Source organism: Pelecanus crispus, chromosome 3, assembly GCF_030463565.1.
Source record: "Pelecanus crispus isolate bPelCri1 chromosome 3, bPelCri1.pri, whole genome shotgun sequence".
Lineage (NCBI taxonomy): Eukaryota > Metazoa > Chordata > Aves > Pelecaniformes > Pelecanidae > Pelecanus > Pelecanus crispus.
In genome coordinates this window covers 65,864,095-65,886,968 of record NC_134645.1, presented here as the reverse complement: position 1 = coordinate 65,886,968, position 22,874 = coordinate 65,864,095, and the positions used below count along the sequence as shown (strand labels likewise).

General features: G+C 36.9%; 1 protein-coding gene across 10 annotated transcripts in view; it reads right to left on the bottom strand.

Moving 5' to 3' along the window:
- Positions 1-22,874, bottom strand: part of REPS1 (RALBP1 associated Eps domain containing 1) — a 69,957-nt gene that overhangs the window by 34,511 nt on the left and 12,572 nt on the right. For all 10 annotated transcript variants that reach the window (XM_075707450.1, XM_075707451.1, XM_075707452.1 and 7 more), the window contains exons 2-4: positions 19,386-19,509; positions 14,770-14,966; positions 5,445-5,598 (exon numbers count right to left, since the gene is read on the bottom strand). In XM_075707450.1, the coding sequence (XP_075563565.1) occupies positions 5,445-5,598; positions 14,770-14,966; positions 19,386-19,509 (475 nt within the window). The remainder of the gene's footprint in view (positions 1-5,444; positions 5,599-14,769; positions 14,967-19,385; positions 19,510-22,874) is intronic.

The window sequence follows — 22,874 nt, the reverse complement described above, 5'->3', positions numbered from 1 at the left end:
TTATTGTCAAGACGCTGACTAAAAAATATTGCTGAGAAGGTAATATATATATATATATAGGTAATCTATGAAGTTGACAAATAACAATTTCAGGTTCTTGGAGACTGATGACACTAGTAGTACACAGTCTGGAGTAAAGAGTGAAGGAAATCTGAGAATCAGTGAGGCACACTGAGGGCTAACATCTAAAATGACACTAACCTTGTTAGTACACAAAATTGCTATTTAATATCTGGCACTATGCAATTACTCTTTCATTCCATAAATGACTTTTTTCCTAGGAGAAAGTAATGAGGCAAATGCTTAGAACCAGTTTATCTTTGCTCTTCTCCTCTATACAATAGCCATTTAGTCTTGCATTACATAGAGTAAAAATTGAGATTTCCAGGGGGAGAAAGATTTCTTGAAGGAGGAGATAAGTCAAATATACAAAATCAAGAGGTTACACTGTTTCTGAATTTCACCAAAATATGAGAATAATACCAAGGGGCTTTTTTGGGTGGGGGTCTTTTGGGTTTGGGTGTTTTGGGGTTTGTTTTGGGGTTTTTCTTTCGTTTGGGTTTTTTTGTTGGTGTTTTTTTTGTTTGTTTTGGGGCATTTTAGGTTGGTTGGTTTAAGTTAGCTTTACTAGGATAAAAAGCCACTATTAACTACTCCTTTTGTTCCCAAATTTGTCCTCCACTTCTGGAAGCTCCTGATGTGGCCTGGAGCTTCTAGTGACTTTATCCAAAATTACTAAGGATAAAGGCAATGAGTTTGACAATGCTTTTTGCCTTGGGCTTCTTTTTCAGTAGCTAGCCTAACTCTAAAACCCTAGAATGAAACATGCAGAAAAGCTTAGAGTCTCTCTCCACCCGGTCTCAGCACAGGGCTAACAGACAGTAAGATTCAGACAAGTCCTTCCCATCTCTCCTATGGATATGCCACACTCAGATTTTACTTTTGATACAATGGCTCTCCCCTTCTCTGCCCCTCAGACACTGACATTATTACCACTAACCTTACAAACGTTTACTCTGCCTTTACCTCTCCCAAGAGCTTGTCTAGAAACAGTTCAATTTGTACCCCACTCAGCACAGCACCTCTTCCAAAGCAGTACTTTGACAACGATGGAGATGCCAGTAGCACCAAATTGTCATACTTTCCAAGTACTTTACAAGTATTACAAGGACTGCTTCCTTTCTCCCCTGTTCAAATCATCCCAACAAGAATACTCTTGCTTTACTGTTCCTATTATTCACTCTATGATGCAACGTTCTATGACACAGGATGGGAAAGCTGGAGAACACTGGAAAAAGATTACTTTACTAGTAACTGTGGATACCTGGTTCTACACACATACTCACGGACTGCCACCAGCCAATAACTCAAATCTATTTGACATGTGAATTGGAGATAGTCACCCCTCACTTTCTTCTCAAACTACAAAACCAGACTGGAAACACTGAGGTAGAAGGGAAGGTAGAAGAAAATTGGGTCACACAGAAGACTCAGAACAATCAGTGGTTTTTTTGGTTTTGTTTTTTTAATGATTTGTAACCCAACGAAGAAACAACCTCCAAGGGTCTCTGGGCATTTTCATCAGTGAGAACACCATTAACAGCACTATGAATGCAGAGTAGGCCTAAGATGAATTATGAGATTTGAACTAGTTGGTGAAGTCTAATGTTTGGTATGAGTAACACCACTATGTTTGGTATGAAGACCTAACCTGAATTCCTGTGGCTGCTCTACATCCTTCTCCTCTAGCTTGAATATCTGACCAACACATCGATAACTTGTAGAAAATGATCTCATCTCCTGTGGGAGAAAAGTTACCCCCTCATTTTAAGCTAGAAATGCAAGTGTAAGAAATGGTCTATCTAGACAAAATCCGAGTAGCTTGTATTTTTCAATAACTATACAAATGTGGGCTTACAGGGAACTAAATTTTCAACCGACTTTGTAAACTAGCTAGAGCTCTCCTTACCACCAATTTGTGATGAAAAAAAACCGGAATGTGACTATGATTTTGGCAATAAGATAAAATGCTGTAGAGCTCTTCCCTCCCCAAATAATCATGTCCAGGTAAGAATAATCCTTAACTTGTAACAATGCCAATTACCAATAGTTATTGAAGCAGCAACTAGGAGACAAAGAACTTTTCAATCCCTTACAAGCTCAGGAAGTATCTTAGGACTCTAAACATGCAAGCAAACTGTTAGCACAGTAGACATGTTCCACTTCTGTTCATGAAGTTTTCTGGTTCTTGATTTCGTGAACTGCAGGAAAATCTCTCCCAACAAGGAGAAGAAAGAAACGTGGCTTAAGGCTGCAAGTTCTCATACATATGCAGATATCAAAACAGAACTCTAATGTAACGCCAAGGAAAGCTAACAGAGGTCCTATGACTGAACAGAAAACCTCACATTTTTTTGACTGGTTTGAAATCATTATTTGGATACTACCAACATAAATGTCCTGCTTTGCTTCCAGTCCAAACAGACAAGGTAATAAAAAATAGTTTCTAGCCCCTACTCTGACATGCCACTCAAATATCATTTGGAGTGGGGAAGGGGTTCTGTCTCCCAAGTTTGTCACAGTCAGAATCCTCGTAGCAGCTGAAGTTGTAGTGCAAAATGAGCTGAAAAGGTAAAAGTACGAAGTATTTTTTTGCCCTCACTTGTAACTGTAGGAATAGGAGGCTCTCCTCTCATATACAATTCTGTTTCCTACGAAGGGCTCAGTCATCCACTGTATTATTCTATGAAGACTGATCTAGAAGAAACGTTAAAGAGTTCAGAGATGCAAGCCAGAACTGAGACATAACAACATGATTTTTTAACAGTTTTATCTTAAACTGTTAAATCAAAGACAGCTGGAAGACTTGAGAGACTCAGGTTTTAACAGAATTGACTCAGACATTTAAGGATGAGACCTGAACTAGCTATAAACTTAATTCTACACAGGTCATCAACATTGGTCATCAAACTTTTAATTCCTCATATTAAAGTAAAATACAGGCACCCTTCGGGGCTCTCTTTACAAAAAGCCTTGAAGAAAGACAGTAACAAGCCTTGGCTTCTGATTTCAGGTCACTTACATGTAAGCACAGTGAGCTAGTCATGACAGTGCCTCAGAGTCCAGCTACTTATGAAGCATCATTAACACTACCCTAACTGAATTACTGGACAACACAGTGGCAAAAATTTTTTAAAATCCAAATTCTTTTGCTCTGTTGAGATGACTACAGGTTTTCTTCCTCAAGAAACTGAGAACTACAGCTATAATTTATGCTTAAGACTTCTGATACAAGATGTAAGATTTTTAAATACAACAATTGAGTCATTATCTAATAATTATTGTACAGCCCAATTCAATACAGACAGCACTATTTAACTTTGTTCATGGTGGGAGTACGATAATGCACTGGAGTGTCTTTACTATGTATAAGTCAGAATCTTCCTGTTTAAACACATCCTTCTCCAAACAAAAAGATTATGTTTTGATTTTCGTCCTTCTGGTTCAAGGCAACATGATGTTTACTATTAGACCCATCAGAAACATTGAGGTTCCATGCTTTCAGTTGACAACCCCATTACCCTCAATGTTTCACATAATGTGAAATACAAGCAGAGAGACCTGGGTTCTTATTTTTCTTGGATCACAAGTGAAATGGCATAGCCCTGCCTTAAATCCTACTAAATATAATATCATATACTTGCAAATTACCCGATTTCTCAAGAACATCTTGCATCGGAATCAAGACGAGCTTGCAGCGCTGATTTTAAGAAAAGTAACCAACAGCCTATCTGGTTCTACCTAAATGTCAGCAGAACATAATTTTGCTACAAAATACTGTCCTTAAAAAGTAGGCTTAAGAGAGGGAAAAAGAATGACAAACTGTCTATAACAGCTGAAATTCAAAGGATATGATTATCTGCAGTGCAAAAGAATCACTCTGTGAATCATGATAACAAATTTTGTTAAACTAATATATGAAAATCCACTCTATCCTTAGCATTGGCAGAACAGACAATCCTTCCATAACAGTATCTCCAAATTACTTCAAACACATTATGAATGTGTTTCAGTACGGAATATAAAATTGATGAATATTGAGCTAGTTCAGAAATATTTTCAAACTACTAGTGAAAAAATGTATCCATTAGACATCATAGAGAAAGCACTGCCAAACTCAAATATTAACATGGTGTTACAACCTTATTTTTAACAGGACAATATTAAACTCTTCAACAGTAGGAATAGTTTGCATACTTTCCTGGAGTCCTTGACTTCCTAAGTTACAAAAACTTCACAAGTTAGAAATCAGCTACCAGACAAACCTGTATTTCAGCCTGCAAGAAAAGCAAGTCAACTAAACCATGCAACAAAAAAAGTCAAGAAATTCACTGCTGAAAAATCACAATGCCTGGACTGAACCCTTAGAAGTCATTATATATGCAACGAGCAGACTAATAATCTTTTTTTTTTTTATTCTAAATTGTCTGTCACTTAATAGCAAATGACATTCAGGACGCTGGCATAAACCTCTGCATACAATCCATTTCACTTCTAAAATAAGTTTCATTTCCTTATCCAACCAATTCTAACAACAGAATCCCTGGTCTTCCATGGATGCTTATAACTACAGAATAACAATAAATTGACAGGTAACAGATCAGTTTTGGAATATCACAACTGAAATAAACCAAAGAACCACAGTTCAATCTGAAACTACAGCCTGCAAAATACAACATATTATTCAGCAGTATCATCAAAAGCAGAACCTGAATTAGAATTGCTCCGCTGTTCTCAAATTTATTAAGTCAGATATCAGAAAACAGAACTTTTTGAAATATGAGATATTAAGGGGGAAAGCTTTTTAAATCTGAGCACAGCAATACAACAACAGGAAGGGTCTTCATGTTACATGAAGAACAATAAAGGATGAAAAGCTGTACTGAAATAAGTGGTTCTACCTTGACAGACTGGAGATACAGTAGCTTCAGTTACGTTTACATAAACTTCAAAAGAACACAAAAAAAGTGTTAAGAGAATTAGTTGTTCTGACAATTCATCTAATCTACCAGAAACATAATTCAAACAACCAATACATTATCTGCTGCTTTCCCTTGAGCTCCCACATTTTTGGGTATCCTGACAGTTCCTGAACAATTTCTATAGGATGTCAGTTGTGTATTAGAAAACTTTCCACTGGGAAACTTTCATACTCTCTTTCCCTCCCTCCGAACTCTAAGCATTTCCCATACCACGCTAAGAAATGGATCCGCCATATGCAAGACCACAGATTCCACAGTGCTGCCATACACATGAACATTTGAATCTGCAAGAAAGTTTCCGGGATTGGAAAATACAAAGATAAGCTGCCCTAAACTCATTTAATATACTTAAGAATTCCACAACTTGGGTTACAGCTGAAGCATAACAGAAGACATTTATACCTGGTTGTGCTTCACTAAATGGAGCCCAAAAAGGCCCAGGTCCAGCAAGAGGTCGTTCATTATTCCCTCCGCTGGGATGGCGGTTGTGCTTCCTCCATGTATGTGGAGAGGTTGGTGGGGATTGCTGTGGTGAAACAACTGGAGATGTGGACTCCTAATAAAACAAAGGAACCTTTTAAGTTTTTTACTAAATAACTAAATACATAAAAGCCTATCTAAAACCATTATTTCTAGGAACAACCATCACTGCAGTTAAAGTCTCTTTTTAGAGAGTGAAAATTTTAGTACTTATTAAAATGAGGGAACAGGAGAAGTCAGGTACAGTATGACTGGCACTGGACACATTCACTTCAAACAACGTCATCTAATATATTTTTAACTTGGCATTCTTAAAACAACAGCAATGCCGAGTTAAATGACTTAGCTACAAAGGAAACTAGATTACAAGACTCACTTTCACTTGTGATAAAAGTTACATTTGAACCCAGGTCTCAAAAGAAAGGATTACTTACTGTACAACTTATTATCATACCTAATTTTCATCAAGTCATTCACAATCAGTTACTTTCATTTAAAAAACAAATCAGAATTAAACACACACACACAAAAAAAATCACTGGACTGGCCTCTTTTTTTTTTAATATGTAAAAACATAGATGTAATTTTTTCAAGGAACGATGCCATCTAGCATATACTTCTCTGCTGTACAAATTACAAGGCAGTTTTGCCCTAATGTTAGAGCTCAAGCTTCTCTTTAATCCCATACTGTACTATATTCTCCCTGAACAGGTATGAAAACAATCACACATGCAATTTCTACCTGGAATCAGTTCTCACGAGACATTCAGATTACCAGATTATTCCATTTCAAATAAAATACAAAGAAAAAATTATTTATACTATACAAAGTAAAGTATTTATAAGTAGAAAGTAATTTCTTCCCTGTATCTAGTTCTTTAGAAATTCCTGTTTGTCAGATCTCCTAATTTCAACTAAACTGTATTTTAGTGAAAACAAGTACAACAAGAAAGCAAAGCTTGAACTCTGAGTTTCCTGAAAAGTAAAAACAAAGCTAAAAATATCAAAATGTATTTCAGCAGTAGACAAAAAAAAAAAATTTGGTACGCTATGTTAACAGCTGTTAACATACTATCAAGTACCAACAGCCAGACTGACTGTAGGCTTCCACATGATTCCCAAAACCAAACTGGTTTACTTTGCCAAATATTCAAAGGTCAGTATGCTTTTTAATTAATATTACATCTGCAAAAGTCTAAAAGTCAGTGAGAAAGTGCCATAAACAAGCTTTTCTCCATGCAAGGTACATGCTAAAGCCACATGCATCCTAACAAAAAAGTTTCAGGGCCATGATGACTGGTTACTTTCTAATGTGTTGATGTAAACTTTCACTTTTTTCCCCTCCTCTGATTTTCATATTTCCTGGGATACAGGGCCAGCCTGGTTGACTCTGCAACTGAGGTATTTTCTGAAAGTTCTGACCATTGAGCCAGATTTCTTTACATAAGCTCCTAGGTCACAAGATTTTGAACTTTCCATTCAAAGCATTTAAATGATGCCCATAGGTATTGGCAAAGAGTATTACAAAGTGGCTGAGAGCAGTACTAATTCACTTCAATTTTTAATTCAGGGACCAGCTGGTTGCACAGTCAAAGTCACTGTTTTTCCACAGTACCTCCCACCAGTTCAAGATTTTTTGCTGCAGTTACATGCCTTTCTGAAATTTGCCTGAAGATTCCTCCTCTCAGCATCTTACTTGACAAGGAGTTTATTTTCGATGACAGTACATTCTTACCCTTACAGGTACATAGGGGCAAGAGGGGAAGGAGTGACGGTATTCAGAGTGCCACCTGCAGGCTGGAAGCTAGAACGGAGGTTGAATGTTTAGTCCGCTTAGCGTAGTTCAACAGGTGCTAGGAGAACCATGACGATGCATCACTGAAATCAATGAAAAGCTTCCTCTTCCATTGGCTTTTATACAAGCCATCTTTTATCAAACAAGATTTGAAGGATGTTTGAATTTTTAGACAAAATACCATGAGTAAACCTAGGAAAATCTATGCTTGGTCACAGACACTATTCATTTACTCTAGTACTCTTACTCTGGTAAGTCAGACAGTCCAGACAGATACAGAAGAAATCCTGAGGCAGAGAAACGTATGATAGTCTACCTAAAGGAAACCACTCACTACTTCTAGTAACTGCATGTGAACATTAAGACTCTTGACACGTACTCCTCATACCTTTGCCTTAATGAGGCTGGCAACTGTCACTATTCCGTAAGCCTCTGTCTAACATTTGGCCTTACACTCAAGGCATAGGAAGCAATTGTAAATATGATCCTCAACTTCAACTCTTCTAAATGTTTACTGTACGTGTGGTTCATGTGGTTCTGTAAAGCATGTAGTAACGGTAATCAGATCATCAGAAGTACAAAAGCATGTCACCAACTCTGATGTCAAAAAGCTTCTGGAAGAGGGACAAGCCACATCTTCAGATTTATTGTCATTGCAAGACACACATTTCCAAAACAGTTTAAACCAAATATAGATGGCATTACTGTGGCACCATCTTTCCCCTGTGCAATCCCAGTCACTCTTATATACCACTCATGGCATTCATTGAATCAGCTTACTAGAAGCTTAGGAGAGCTAAACTGCTTAATTTTTTTTTTTAAATATGTTATGTGTATATCTGTATTTATATATACACACAAGAATACATATGTGTCTGTGTGTGTAGATATACATATACACACATATAAAAAATGGCTCAGCCAAAATACTAATGGCTCAATGCAAGTGTAAAGAAGGAATATGCAAGCCAGAAAAGACTGGGGCGGAGGCAGGACTGTAGAAACATTGACTCAGATTCAAAAGCAGTCATGGGAAAACAAATGAGTAGGGATTTATTGAAGCTGTAATTACATAACAGTTCATTCACCCCTAAGTCACAGGTTAACATCAACTATGTATCTGCCTTTGCAGTGGGTCAAAAGTTGTCATTTTCATCTACTTACGCCTAGAAAAGACGGATTTTTGCACAAAGTTTCCACTTCAATTTGGCACTGAGCTTCACATTTTAGTAAAGATGCAGTATGTTCCTAAGAACCCCCTTTGCTCCTCAACTGCAACATACACTCATAAACTGAGAGTGTATGTTACAGCTGAGGAAGTAGGATTGTTCACTTTCATCTGTCTGATCTATTAATAAAAGAAACTAATTTTGAAAGCCTGAAACACCCGGGATCAGATTTTTCTGAGAATATTAGGGTACAGAACCTAACTTAAACTCTTCAAAATCCTAACATGTAACAACTACAACGGTTTGCCTAATTTGGGTTACTGATAACCCAGCGATTTTGAATTTCATCAGTTTTAGCAGAAGTTACCCACCTTATCTCTTTGCGAACTTTGACAATTTTACTCACCATCTGCGTACTGTATTTGATGTATCATTTATTAGATCAGCTACTATGAAAATCTTATTTTGATAAACTGTTTTAGCACTTTCAATGCCATTATATTTAAACATTTAAAACACTAGCTTTTAATTTCTCTCCAAACAAACCTCAATAAAAATCACAGCAATTACAACACCATTTTTCACTACCTTAAGACATTTACTTTTCCTCTTTAAATTATTCCAGATAACAGATCTAAATAAAAACATGTTGAAATAAATAGTTGGTAACTATTTAACATTTTCATGTTAAATCAAACTGCTGAGTATAGCTAACAGGCAAAAATTAAGTAATCCATCTTAATTTAAAAAAAAGTCACATTAAAAAAAGTTGTAAAAAAGCATGATTTTTGTCAAACTGGAATTACAAAACCAAGACACTATGAAGGACTCAGAACTTGGACTTCTTTGGACTGACAAGCAGCTACTAAAAATAGCATGTTATTTAAAAAAGGTGATATAATATACGGGTCTAAAAGAAGAACCTTAGTGAAGATAAGTCAAACAAACCGGTGTAAGGCAATACAATACTGTGCTAAAGCAAGTCTGGAGGGATCTCAACCTCAAAAGGGCATTGCAAGCATACATGAGTCAAATGAGATTATAAACCTTTTCCTGGATCTCACACCTCAGGCCAGAAGAAAGCCTCCTAAGGAGAATTCCAGAGACAATGAAGCCAGACATGGTATCCGAAGTGTAGCTCTAAGAGTGTTGTGATCCAGGTCCTGATACCACACAGCCTGCATAAGAGTCAGGGAACAGATCTATCATGAAGAAAGATTATGCTAGAGGTGGTAATTGCATTGCAGAACCCTTGTTTTTGTAATCAACTAGCATTCATACTGAAGAACAAAACAGTCCAAGGTTCAATGTGAATTTCTCCACATGCAGCACTACACATTTTTAGAGAGGGGAGGTGTGGTTCAGCCAATTACAAACTTGTTAGTCTGACCTCAACAGTTTGAAAGGTTTTAGACTAGGTTTTGAAGAAAATAATAATTAAAAACACTAAGACAAATGAAAAAGGAATCAATCACAGCATGGGAAATTTTAGTTAAGTTGGCTGATATTGTTTCTGTGATTTTCTAGACAAAGGAACTGCACTAAATTTAACCTGAACCTCAGCATACTTCAGTGGGGTGCCATAAAAGGCAATTCCAACAATGTCAAGATTAATACAAGAATCTAAGGTGCAAAAGAACTGGCTACAGAAGGAGCGAAGCTGGGCTGTATTAGAATGGGAACTATGGGATTGAAGGGAAGTTTCTAATAATACTCCTGAATGACTGATTTGGGGAATGACCTGATTTGATACTTCAGGTAACTGTTTATGCATGCTAAATAGCAAGCTGATGAATTCTGACAACAAATGTAAGGAGGCATCAGATGGATGGATTCCTTTCAGGACATAGGTAACAGTAAACTATCAAGTTTTAAAATATAAAATACAGTTTCTTGCATAATGGAAATTAATACCAAAGTGCATAATGAGAATCAATTGGCTGAAAACAGAAGACTGGATGCACAGGTCAACTATCAGACTACTACAATATGTCAAATATGACAGATTTGCTTTATTCACAGCTGCTAAGGTATATGAGGTGAGATATATTAAGCAGAAGTAGGGAAGTACCCTACAAAATAACATTAATACTGGTGAGATTTTATTTGGAACAAGAAATACAAATCTAGTAAAATATTTTCAGTAAGAACAAATTCAAATTGGATCAAAGGCAGAGAAGGATTATGAGGATTACTGATAACTACGTTATGACATGAAACTGAGACTATGGATTGTTTTGTCAAGCAAAACAAAGCTAAATGGGAACACGACGGTTTTCCAGTAAGTACTGGTGGTGTTCTGCAGCAAATACTAAGGACAAAGCTGTTAAAAGAGCAGGTATTACCTGATCTGAGTAAAGTGGGAATTCCCACCATATTCCCACGAATATTCTGCTATATTCCTACTAAGTGTCTGTAACAGTTTTCCCCAATATGGCCAGTATGGATAAAAGATTGAGATTTCAAAAGAGAACCCTGATTATTTTTTTAAAATTAATTATCTAATATAATTTCTCATTATAATAGAGGGTTAGACTCAATGACAAAAGAGGTCTTTTCCAGCTCTGTGCTCCTAAACAACTATTTAATACCAGATATATTTTACCTGTAATTACCTGTTCAATCTAGAAAACAGAAGTGAACAGAAATGGACTACTGGTAAAATCTTAAAAGAAAGTCACACAACTTCTCACGTAGTTAAAGTTGAAATGATCAAATTTTGAGTGCTATGGGTGCCAAATTTGAGCTGTCCCCTCCTAAGGCTGCACTGATATGGCAATAAATCAATATACTCTAGAGTGCCAGTATTATGCTTCATGCACACACAGGTAGACAAGTACCTTTTATTTTCACCTGATATAGCAAGGTTCAGCCTACAAGCATTTGCCATATACATGTTTTTCAGCTGTTAGAGCCTCAACATCTATTGGAATTAGCTACCCACCCGTCAAAGTATCCTAAAACAGTACCCAATCAATACCTGAATCACACTTAAAGACACTGGAAAAAGTATTTGATTTTTGGCTTTAACAAGAAAGCACAAAGCAGCCAAAGGCAATATCTAACAAACTGATACTGAGAACATTTAGTCACTTGTAAGCTCCTTTCAGAAGATAGAAAATACTTCCTAATCTCAATGTTGCTTCTAGGAAACTGCTTTCAGTACAATTGTTTTATTCCTTAAAAAAAAAAAAAAAAAAAAAAGCCAAAAAAGCTTCCATCTACAATGACACCTCCTAATTCTACTAGGTGGACTTCTTTTAAAAAAAGCACAAGAACTCAACAGAATCTAGATTCTTAAGATTGGCCTAAACTAACATTTCTAGTAGCACAGCTGCTACTACCAAGGCATAGAGATATGTATATACACCATGGTTAACATACCTATGTCAACAAAAGTGCTTGTATAAATATCACATTGTCAGCTGGAGTGTTCCAATCTACTTAGCCTCTATTATTTAGGAAGAGGAAATTATGCCAGCAGAAAAAAAATATTTTCCTCCAGTGTTTTATCTCCACTCAGATGTGCAGTCAACATGCCATCTAGTGAGTAAAGGCATCCTTCTCTATTTGGCTTGACTCCTAGAATCAGTTCTGCAGCTTCCATGACAGCTGGGTGTGACTTCAGTCATCTTACTATTAACACTAGCAATATAAAAAAGATATAAACTTCTGGCTGGTGCTATATTGACATAATATTTAGCCTTTATAAACTAAAAATGCCACCACAAAAATGGCTTGAGATAGAAAAGGACATTACTGAACTTAGTTCACGCTTAGTTTAAAAGATTGATTAATTTATAGCTACTCTTTGGAAACACGTGATTGCCATTTCCTGACGCCCTACTCACTGAGGGGAGCTGCCAAAATAATGCATTGATAAAGAAATAGTTTTAGCTAGGACATTTCAGTAAACACTCTAAGTCAAAGTCTTTTACATGAATTGTAATTATAAGATATTAACCTGTGCATGACAAATCTCACCAATATGGAAAGCTGCACGTGAATGAAGCCAGTTTTTAAAGATGAAGATTAAGATATGATTTCACACAAACAATATGACAGAGTATTTTATGAAATCAATGTATTGAAGTGCCAGGCATATCACCAAAGCCAGTAAACAGTTTAAGAAAAAAAAAAAAAAAATCGAAACTCAAACTCACTAACGAAATATCTAACAGCTACACGACAAGCTCTAAGAGTGAAATACCCAAGCTTGACTTTGACACTTAAATCCCTCCAGAAAGAACAGTGATCCCTAGCAAAATGACAAGCTGTAATTTACTCCTCAGACTTCAGCCCTTCTCATCCTCATCACGGAAAGAGGTGGCATACAACGAGGATTCACAGTCTGAACCTCTTTCTAGATTTTATAGAACTGAATATCTCCAGATAAAGACAACTGGATCAGCAACTTCTAGAAAAACATGGCTAAAAACTGCATCTGTCTTTTGGAAAATAACCCAATTAGAGTATTTTTATGGTTAAGTGAGAAACCTGGGTTCAAGTCCTTTTCTCAGCCTAAGGAGATTCAAATTCTCAGCTTGTTTCCAATGCGCTGTCTGAATCAATACATGTTAGACTGGGACAAGAAGGCTGCTTGAATGGATTTATTGTACAGTCAGAAATGTAGAATCAGCCGCAGAAAATGCAGTTTTATAATAGGGTGCAAAATCAGACAACACTTCCCTGATCTAGACCATGAATACAGCTTAAAACTGCTGGACTCAATGCTGTGTGTCTGTTACATTTGCTCCAAGTCTGTTTCCTGGGCCAGATCTCTCAAAGGACAGACACAGAGTTTCTTTATTGTGATAATCCCATAGTCTTGTGTGAAAGAGAGACCAAGCTGCTTCTATCAGCCAAGATGGAGAAATGAAATTTGGATGCTTATACACCTTTGTGAATTATGTGGCTGCTTTATCTGGAAATTGAAGACCTCAAACATGAGATTTTTTTTGTTATTTTAAAGTTACACCAGTACAGATTCCTGTATCAAATCACAGCTGTTCACTAAAACTCAACATCATGACGGAAGCATACAAAACACTATTCCAACCAAACTAAAACGCCATCATCAGATCAAGGAGATCTGCGATTGTTGATTTCTTCATGAAGTGCTTGGGAGCTCTCAAACACACCTAACCAAAACTAGACAACAACAAGCTATCTTCAGATCTACTGCCAGCCCTCCTTTCATTACAGTCCCCATCTCCAGTTTGGGGAAAAAGAAGCAGCAGCCAAACACTCATTATGGATGGCCTCTGCTAATTTGCTTTTTCTTTATATTGGATCAGTCTGGGATATTCCCAGAGAGATTAATAAGTGTTTACGAGAGATTCCTTTATTCCAAGAGAGATTAAGGGATTTTGCAAGTTCCTCGATTCTTTACAAAACAAGGCCAAAAAAAGGATACCATGGGGAAGAGAACAGATCATTCAACAGTTATGCACAGACACACATACAGTCAGCAAATTTTAGTATTTGCACTCAGTGTTCTTGCTTGCAGAAAAGACAATCAGAAAACATTTTCCCATAGAAAGAGAGTGCAAATACTATAAAACCCAAGGAATTATGAAGGCACAGAGCTGTAAGCCTTTACAGTTTTCATTTATTCAGATATCCTGTAGCTGAAGATGAAAGATGAAAGAACCAGTGAAGATGAAGATGAAAGAACCAGTGAAAAGGAAATCAGTTTTCTCATTATTAGAACACAATAAAAACCTATGTGAAAACTTCCATCCTATTTCTGCTTCTCATTGTCTCTACTTAACAATTAAATAGCTGAACAATAAAATGTAAGGCAGAGAAAAGTAACTCTGAGACTTTAAAAAAAAATTCTAGATAAATTATTTCAGATTTAAAGGTATTGGGGCATGTTGAAGGACTAGAAATCCAGTCTTCCATGGCATTCAGTACCACTATTCCAATGACCAGGAAGCCAATGTGAACTATTTAATAAACGACATATTAACATCATAAGGATTACAACTTGACATTTGCTATCATATCTTACACATTGATTTTCTTGTCTGTCTCAATTCTTTGTCTATTACCACCAATATTTAAACACAGATTATAAAACTTCATAAAAAAGTGCCTCCTACATGCAAGTGTTTCAGAAGCATACGTGGTAGTCTGGTACAGTATACACCAGTATGATTTTTTTTTTTTTTTAAAGAAGCTATACTGAAAGCAACAAAGCTTACAAGCCCTATCAAATTGATAACTGTGCAGCAAAGTAGTGGTTAAGAGTCCCACTTAATCTTTTAAGTTAATTTACCTGTTGATCAGTTGATGTACGTTGCTGAACTGCATCATGGCTCACAGAGCCTTTTTTGGCTTGTATCCTGCCAGGTGGAGGAGGAATCACACCTGAATATGAAGCTGGGTTATCAGCATCTGAAGAATACAAGGCTGTGTGTCTTGATTCTTGTTCATTCTTTGACACAACAAACCTAGGAAGAGGGAGGTCCTTTACTGTTAAAAAAAAAAAAATAAGAGAGCAGGCCATTTACTATACAGAAGTATGATGCTTAAAAATAAAAATGCAATTCTAGTTTGTAGTTAAAATTTCACACGTGCCTCAATTACTTAAACACTGAGACTGCTGCTATCATCAAGCCAACATCTGCCTGTCGGAAAAAAGCAAATACCCTTTCTGCATTATACTTCACAATTCTGGTACCCAGTTCTGGCTTTGGTATACAAAGAGGACTTCACATAGCTCCATAACAGTTTTGCACTACAACTTTGCATTAAATGCAGTAGCAATCATGTAATCTTGATTTAGTTCATTTTTTTCTTAGGTTTTGCCAACATTTAATTATTGAAGTGTGATTTTCAAAATTTATCTACCATTTCTAGCATGTATATAAAATTAGAGAGTCTCCATACAGAATGGTTCATCAGCAAACCAAATGCTAAAATACTGCAGTATATTCAACATCATATTTTAGTGACCTGATGTCCTGTTTACATATACAACAGATAATACAAGCTAGTCTTGTTGCAAAAACTGCAACAAATGCTTAAACGTATCTGTGTACACCTTTCTACAACAGAAGTTAAATTAGCTGCTTTACTGGGATACAACTGGATACATTCCAGTATCACCTCACTTTTGTAATAAACATATTTTTTTTTTTTTTTTTTTGCTATAAAGCAAAAGTTTCTACAAAGTCCTAGGAGTTCCTTAGCTTTATGCACCACAGTTCAGAGTAGTCTGACAGAAAAATGAGGCTATGTAAGTCTTCGATTTTTCTCTGCAAGATTTCTACCATTTTTCTGAATCCCAACCACAACTTTCTTACTGGTCCACTGTGAATAAAAATAAATTGTGAATTTGCTGTACAGCTTACTTGGAAATTATTTTTCCACCACAAAACAAATTTACAAGCATGGCTCAAATTTAGTATCTCTTGTTGACTGCTTAGATCGATTACTTTTGGTATGGAAAATGAGTCAGTGATACCAACAACTGTATTAGAATATGACATGAAATTGCATAGTTTATTACATAAAACAGTTTTATGTTTATGTTTATTACATAAACATTAAACTGATTTGTATTTGAAGACTGTAATTTGAAACTATAGTATTCAACAACCATAGACACCTTTATGTATTCATCCAGTATTAAACAACAATGCTCCAGTAAGAACATAAATTGTTGATTTAAGCCTCTGTCACTAAACACAAGTCAATGTGCCAAACAGCTTTCATCACAGGGAAGGAGCATGCAACACAGCCTCTTTGCTAAATTTGTGGTTATCTGTCACATGGAAACACCGTTAAAGCAATTCCTGATCCCTTCCTCATTCCTAGATGTCCATTTTCACAGTAGTGTTCCACCCCATGTTGCGCTAGGAAGTTATTCACGTAGCTGAACAGTGAACTACAGCCAGCCAAAAAGTGAAAAAGTCATTGCCTACAAGTGAAAATTTGCATGCTTGCAAAACAGGGGATAATACAGACACTAGAACATCCAACTGACACGGGAAGTCTATGCAATCAGTTGCTCCAACATGAGGCTTTGGAATGAGATATCTAGCACTATTTCACAAAATCATAGAGAGGGCTCAGAAGGAACATAAAATATGCTATTGGCTTCTTTAAAAAGAAGACTAGATAAACATAGGTTTGTTTTGCTGTACTAAGTTTCTACACGGCCAATTGAAATCTGCCATTTTTACCCCTCTCCTCTCTTTTCCCCACAACAGCAGAAAAAACTCATTTTAACACTACAACATTTGTTACCATTCAGAAATCCCTCAGTTATAAATGCGATAGCTGTTATGAATGGAATTAAACCTTGATATTGAATAAATTAGAAAGTTCTCTGTACTTTTTATGCCCACATCCTTGTTAACATTTCCTTCCACCAAAACCTGTATTCCATACTTCAAAAATAAACATTACTTTGAAATAGACACTGCTCATTAATTTCTCAATTTTTAGCTTCCTGGAAGGAAAATTTTCTGGGACAGCAAAGGAACAACAGATTTAGAGGCTTGTAGTATAAAGGCAGTATTTTTACTACACTGCACATCTGAGTAATCAAAACAGCACTTAATTAACTAAGAATCAACTGGATGACACTTGTGTTGGATGAACTTAGTACTCAAAATTTGACTGTAGTCTCCACTCAGCAACTCACATGAAGCAAGCTTCCTGTCTACTTAAGAGACACACAGTGAACCAAAGAGCAAAAGAAACAAGAAGAGAAGGGGAGAGAAAATACCAAGATAAAAGAGTGAATAACATTAAGACAATAATTGAATAAAACATGCACAGAATGCAGAGCTAAAAAGTAGATGTCCTAAAATATAAGCTTTAACTAATTTTAAATGTTTTACTTTGAAGAGAGAAAGAGTATACGGTTTAGTTTGGGATGGCTCTAACAGTTCCTCTTCAAGACCTCTTGGAGATGGACTGTGGGCAGAACCCAGCTGGCCAGGCTGCTGAACCCCAGTTTTCAAAGGAAGGTAACCCAAAGTTTTCAAAGGAAGCTCAGAATCATTTTATGAGTCTTCAGCCTGCTGTATTTTAGCTGTTTAGTAGCTGCTACAACAACACTTGAATCATCCTAGGAGCAGGAACTTCATAGACAGGACTGGAACCACTGCAACCAAGGCAACAGACAACCAAAGCTAAAAACAGTTAGGATAAAAATAAATGTTCTGTCAATCGCACTTCTTGTATTTAGTAGGTTTGGAACCAGTTACAGAAACTTTTTCCTAGAAGTCCAGAAACCCTTACAAGTATTTCTAGTATTGTCATGAATCAAGGAAATTTATTCCATTATAAAAGTTCCAATGGCTGCTAATTTTACACCAATGTATTTTATATTTTGGAATTAATTCTGTACCTCCATTTCAATTCCTTCCTTCGAATTTCTTCCTTTTTTTTTTTTTTTTTCTTAATAGGAAAGCTCCTTCCAGTTAAGGTATCTTGCATTAAAATAAAACCAAGCATACAAAAAACCTGGGAAAAGCTACATACACAGATTTTAGTCTTTGCCTTCTTCAATGGGCATTTGATGAGAAATCCCACAGCTGTTACCATCAAGTCCCAGTTCTATCAGATATTAAGAGTCAAAGGTCCCTTTCCCAACTTTCTGACTCTAGGGCATTCTGCTACATCTTGCTGAAGCTTCAGGTTTGGGAACACTCATCAGGAAAACTAGGGAAACTGTTTATAAACATAGGGTGGCTTACGAGCAGAAAGGAACTTGAATACGAGCAAAATGTTGACTGAAATCATGCGCTTTTCCAAAAAGCTACAAAAAAACATGAAAGCAGTATATACTGTTTGTACGAGCCTAGAATAAATGTAACTGTAAAAGTATACCCGATGATTCCTTTCTTTTTTATAGCTTTGTCAAATACTTCAGTCCTAGCAGATTGGTTTTAACGTAGTCTCCTTAACTACGCTGTTTAACCTATATCCTTGGGACACAAAAAAACTCCTAAGCTTTCTTTTAATTACTAACATATGTAAATTATATTGTAACATGTATTCTACAGACATAAAATCTACTAGGGAAGTCACCTTAATGCAAAGCTGTGCTCCAAAGGTGTCTAAGTTGTGAGTTGTGTACTATGCTGCACAGGGCTATGGTGGCTTAAAACTCACTACTTCATCTTCCTCAGTCTCTTTTCATCTCACAGAGCTGAATGTATCCACTTAATGTCACTCAGAAAGGCTACAGTAGAGCCTCATATCAAAGTTCTTCCTGCTGTTCTGAACCATCTTCCTAGAGTGAGTCTTTCTCCTGTTCCTATTTCACTACCCACACCACAGCTGACCTTTGAAAAGTAGGATAACAGGTGTTTTGGCTGATAACAGACTTCAAACATCTTTTACAGGTCAGGTTTTTCACTAGAACAAATCTTAAACCACTAATCTTCATATTTGCGCTAAGGGAGAAAACTGTCAAGCCAAGTGCGAAGGAAGACGATTTTAGAAAAGATGACCTTTCATTTGTTACAATCAAGGCTTCTTAAACTCAGGAACTACAAAGGCCTGCAAATGTTGCGTTCTTTTCCTTTCAATTCACATTAGTCCTATTAGTACTTTATTCACAGGATAGAGTGCCCAAGTTCTCACATCAGTAATCTATAGAATGAACTGGTACCTACACAATAGTCAGTAGTAGTTGTTCATTTACCCCATGATGAACAGAATACTTATTCAGTAAGAATAAGGTATTTCACCTCATATTTATTGCATACTAAGAATACATTCCCTCATAGTCTCTCTGCATTTTTTTTTTAAGTTAGCAACATGTATAAAAAGACATACCACACTAATTTACAAGGTTACTCTACAAGAATCTGTGAGCCAAGTACAGTAATTCCGCTTAGCAACTCGATTCCCCCTGCTCCTGTGATGTACCTGTATTTAAGCTTTCCACTCTTAGAGGGAGACCAGACTGGGCCACAGCAACAAGTTTCAAAGCAATGTAAAATTGACTTCTTCCAAAATAGCCAAGTCTTGTCGCACCACAGAGCTCCATAATCTGAAACAAAACACACAGTTATTTGGACAAAGAAACTTAAAACACAAACAGCTCTACAGAGGTGATTTCATACATTTAAGAGCAGCATGCCTTGCATTAAATGCTCGACTTCCTATATACAACCTTTCAGTAACAACTTCACATGTAATCTCTAAATATTATGTGACATGAGTCAGAATATGTGATTCCTCACAACCAGCAAAAGCATCAAGTCTAAAACTTAAGTTTTTCCCAATTATCCACCTTTTCTTTCACCTCAGCTTCAGAGGATCTACAGAGTTGATGTGAGACAGAGTAAGACAGAGAGTAACTGGTGTCATGTTCCTTTAAAAAAAACAAAACCAAAAACCCCAAAACCACCAAGAAAGCACATAATAAACATCCTATGTCACCATTAGGTATTCCATTAGCAGCTATATTGTCTGTCTTCAGTAACTGCAACAGAAAAGCAACAGCATTCAGCATTTTTAGTATTATATTGTCAGATGTAATCCACAAACACAAAACTAAGATTTTCAAATAATTCTCAAAATTGAACAGTAGAATTTATAAAAAGTAAAAAGCTAGACAATTGCAAATGATACCTTCCAGACATTTCTGATATAGGCTTGCTATAGTTCAACTTTTAACTTATAAAACAAACCTCTAAAGCATTCATTCAGAACACAAAGAAGTATCCACACATATGCATGGATTTCAGCATTGAAGGAGAATGCAGAACTTCAGGTTCTCCAAACAATGCTACAGATGCTGTTGCATTTACAAAATACAACAAAGAACTGGTGTTATTTTATTTCCTTCCCCTCCCCCCCCGCCCGGTGTTCTATACAACGGAAAGGTGGTTTTGTCTTTCGTTATGAATTTTGAGAAATTTTGGTCCCTCCAGACAAGCAGCCAGGTATTCAAACATACTGACTGCACGCCCCTCCACATCGAAGACCTGCAAACTTGCTGACGGAGCAGTCCTGCTTGTGGCAGGTCACTGATAAGATACTAAGCATGACACATCCCAGATCAGACTCTCTGAGCTCCATGACCCAGACTGTCTTTTTATCTACCTAGCAGCCCCACCTAAACTGTAACGTTCCAAATGAGACACAAAGATGCTCTTGGACACCAGGGTGAAAGCCTTGTTGAAATCAAGATAGATGAGAAGGCACTGAGAATCTCAGCCTCATCTACATCCATGGGTACTAATTTCTCTCCTCACTCTTCCCACCAGAGCTCAGTCATACATTCCCTGTTTGGCAAATCTGGTCTCTTGACACATCTGCTCATTTTCCTAACTACTGGGATGGACTGTTACTGGGCTTAGAAAAAGCTGTCCTGAAAGATTTCCCAGCTTTCAAAGGACACAGTTCTGAAGGGCAGAGGAGCCCTGCTTGCAGGCAAGTTCCAACTGAAAAAGTCAACTACATTTTCATGTAGCTGCAACTGAACACATGATCCACGAGGAGTTTGTATGCTTCAGCGCTGCTGAAACAGGAAATAGACTTTGGTAACCCCATACAATCAGACAAACGGATGGGTTTATTAACTACAGCTAAGCTAGATATGGCTCAACAGAAAGCTGCTTGGGTATTTCCTTACCATGCACCAGGTTTCTAGGACCTCATGAAAATAAGCTGTTGTAAAACCTGTCACAGGAAGGCGTAGGAAGTTAACAAACACTTAGTCCCAAAGAAGTCCCAAGAGGATCAGCAGCTCCAGGGCTGTGCATGCAGCTCAAATCCTGCTGGACCGGAGCTAGGTACATTAAATCACTTGGCTATGTCTGCGTTACACGTCCCATATTGTCCTACAGCACCTGTGTTATTTGTATTTTCCCATTATAGTATTTCTGCAGCATAATGTCTGGACAGAAGTCGGGGCATTTTCTGAAGTTCATTAACTAAAAGAAAAATAATTCAATACAGTTGAATACATTAGTTCCAACTGGTTGGTTGGACTACAAAAAGCACCACAAGAAAAGAACTGAGTCTAAATTGACAGGTGACAATTCAAACAATAAAAACTTTGAGGCATCAACATCTGAAATAAATTGCTTGCACTCAATCTAATGCCAAACATAATTACACTAAGTTTAAATAACTGGCAGAACTAAAGCAGTGAAGATTCAAGAGACAGCTAGCAATCAAAACCAGTATGACAGCAAGACCAATTCCTCTTTTTAAAGCACTGTATCCTGTAACACAGAAAAAGCTCGTGGATCCAGTGGCCTAGCATTGACAGATGAATAACGGAGCAGACTCTGGAAAAGCTTCTTATGAAAGGAAGCAATGACACAGGCATTTGGAGCCTATGGAATTAGGCAGTAATGGCTTTGGGCAATTTCAAAGCCAGTGCTGGACCAGAAATTATCTTGTTTGGAGCTAGTCAGTACTGCCAGATTGAAAAAAACTTCAGCTAAAAACTGATTTAATAATTAAGCTACCATGGCCAATAAGTATTAGAAAGTAAAGGCAAGCATGGATTCAAAGTAAATAGATATAAATATAGAAAATACACCAGATGTAAGTATCAAGAAAAGGAAAAAGCTAAGGATACAAAAAAAACCCCACAAAAAAGAATGCCCTTATGCTGTTGAACAAGTAGCTGTCAAATCCACCCATAGCTAGCTAAAGGAGTCCTCTATTTCAAACACAGAATATAACCCAATCAGAAACATGACTGACAGTTGAGTAAAATTATTAAATGCAAACAACGTGGAAACCCCTCTGCTGACTGACAGCATGCTTGAACATACTCAGAACAGCCTACCTAGAATCTCCTTGAAGGAGGATTTAAACATTCAACAGGTAATAAGCTATACTGATGGGGCAGGGGGGGAAATAATAATAAAAAATAATCAAGGGATTGGTTCTCTGAGACTTATGCTTAGGGCTTTCATCTTCTTAGGAAGAGAGAGGATAAGGAATTTCCTTAAACTCTTCAAGGAATACAGAGCCATCTCCAAGACAAAATGCTCCATGACTGTTTTCATCTCCTTAGATATGAAGATCCTGAGGTCACACTACTGCAATTAACCAAATCAAGGCCAACAGCTCTGTGAAGCTCCAGAATTGCTAGAAGCTGTTGATGCAAAGAAGCAAAAAACTCAGTGCAGTAGCTGTAAATTCTGAAATTGCACGCTCAGTCATCATACTGCAAAGAAGTAACAGCAGCATCACCAATAACAGGAGTTGGCACAGATCAGACACGCACAGGAAGCAGTATGTTAACAAAGGGCACTGTTTCAAACACATACCTTCTAGAACTCTTACAGGTTTCAAATAAGAGATCCTTGAACTAGGGAAGGTTTGTGACCAAAAATACTTAAGAACTTTTAAAAATTCCAGGTGAAGTGGAACCAATCACATCTTTAT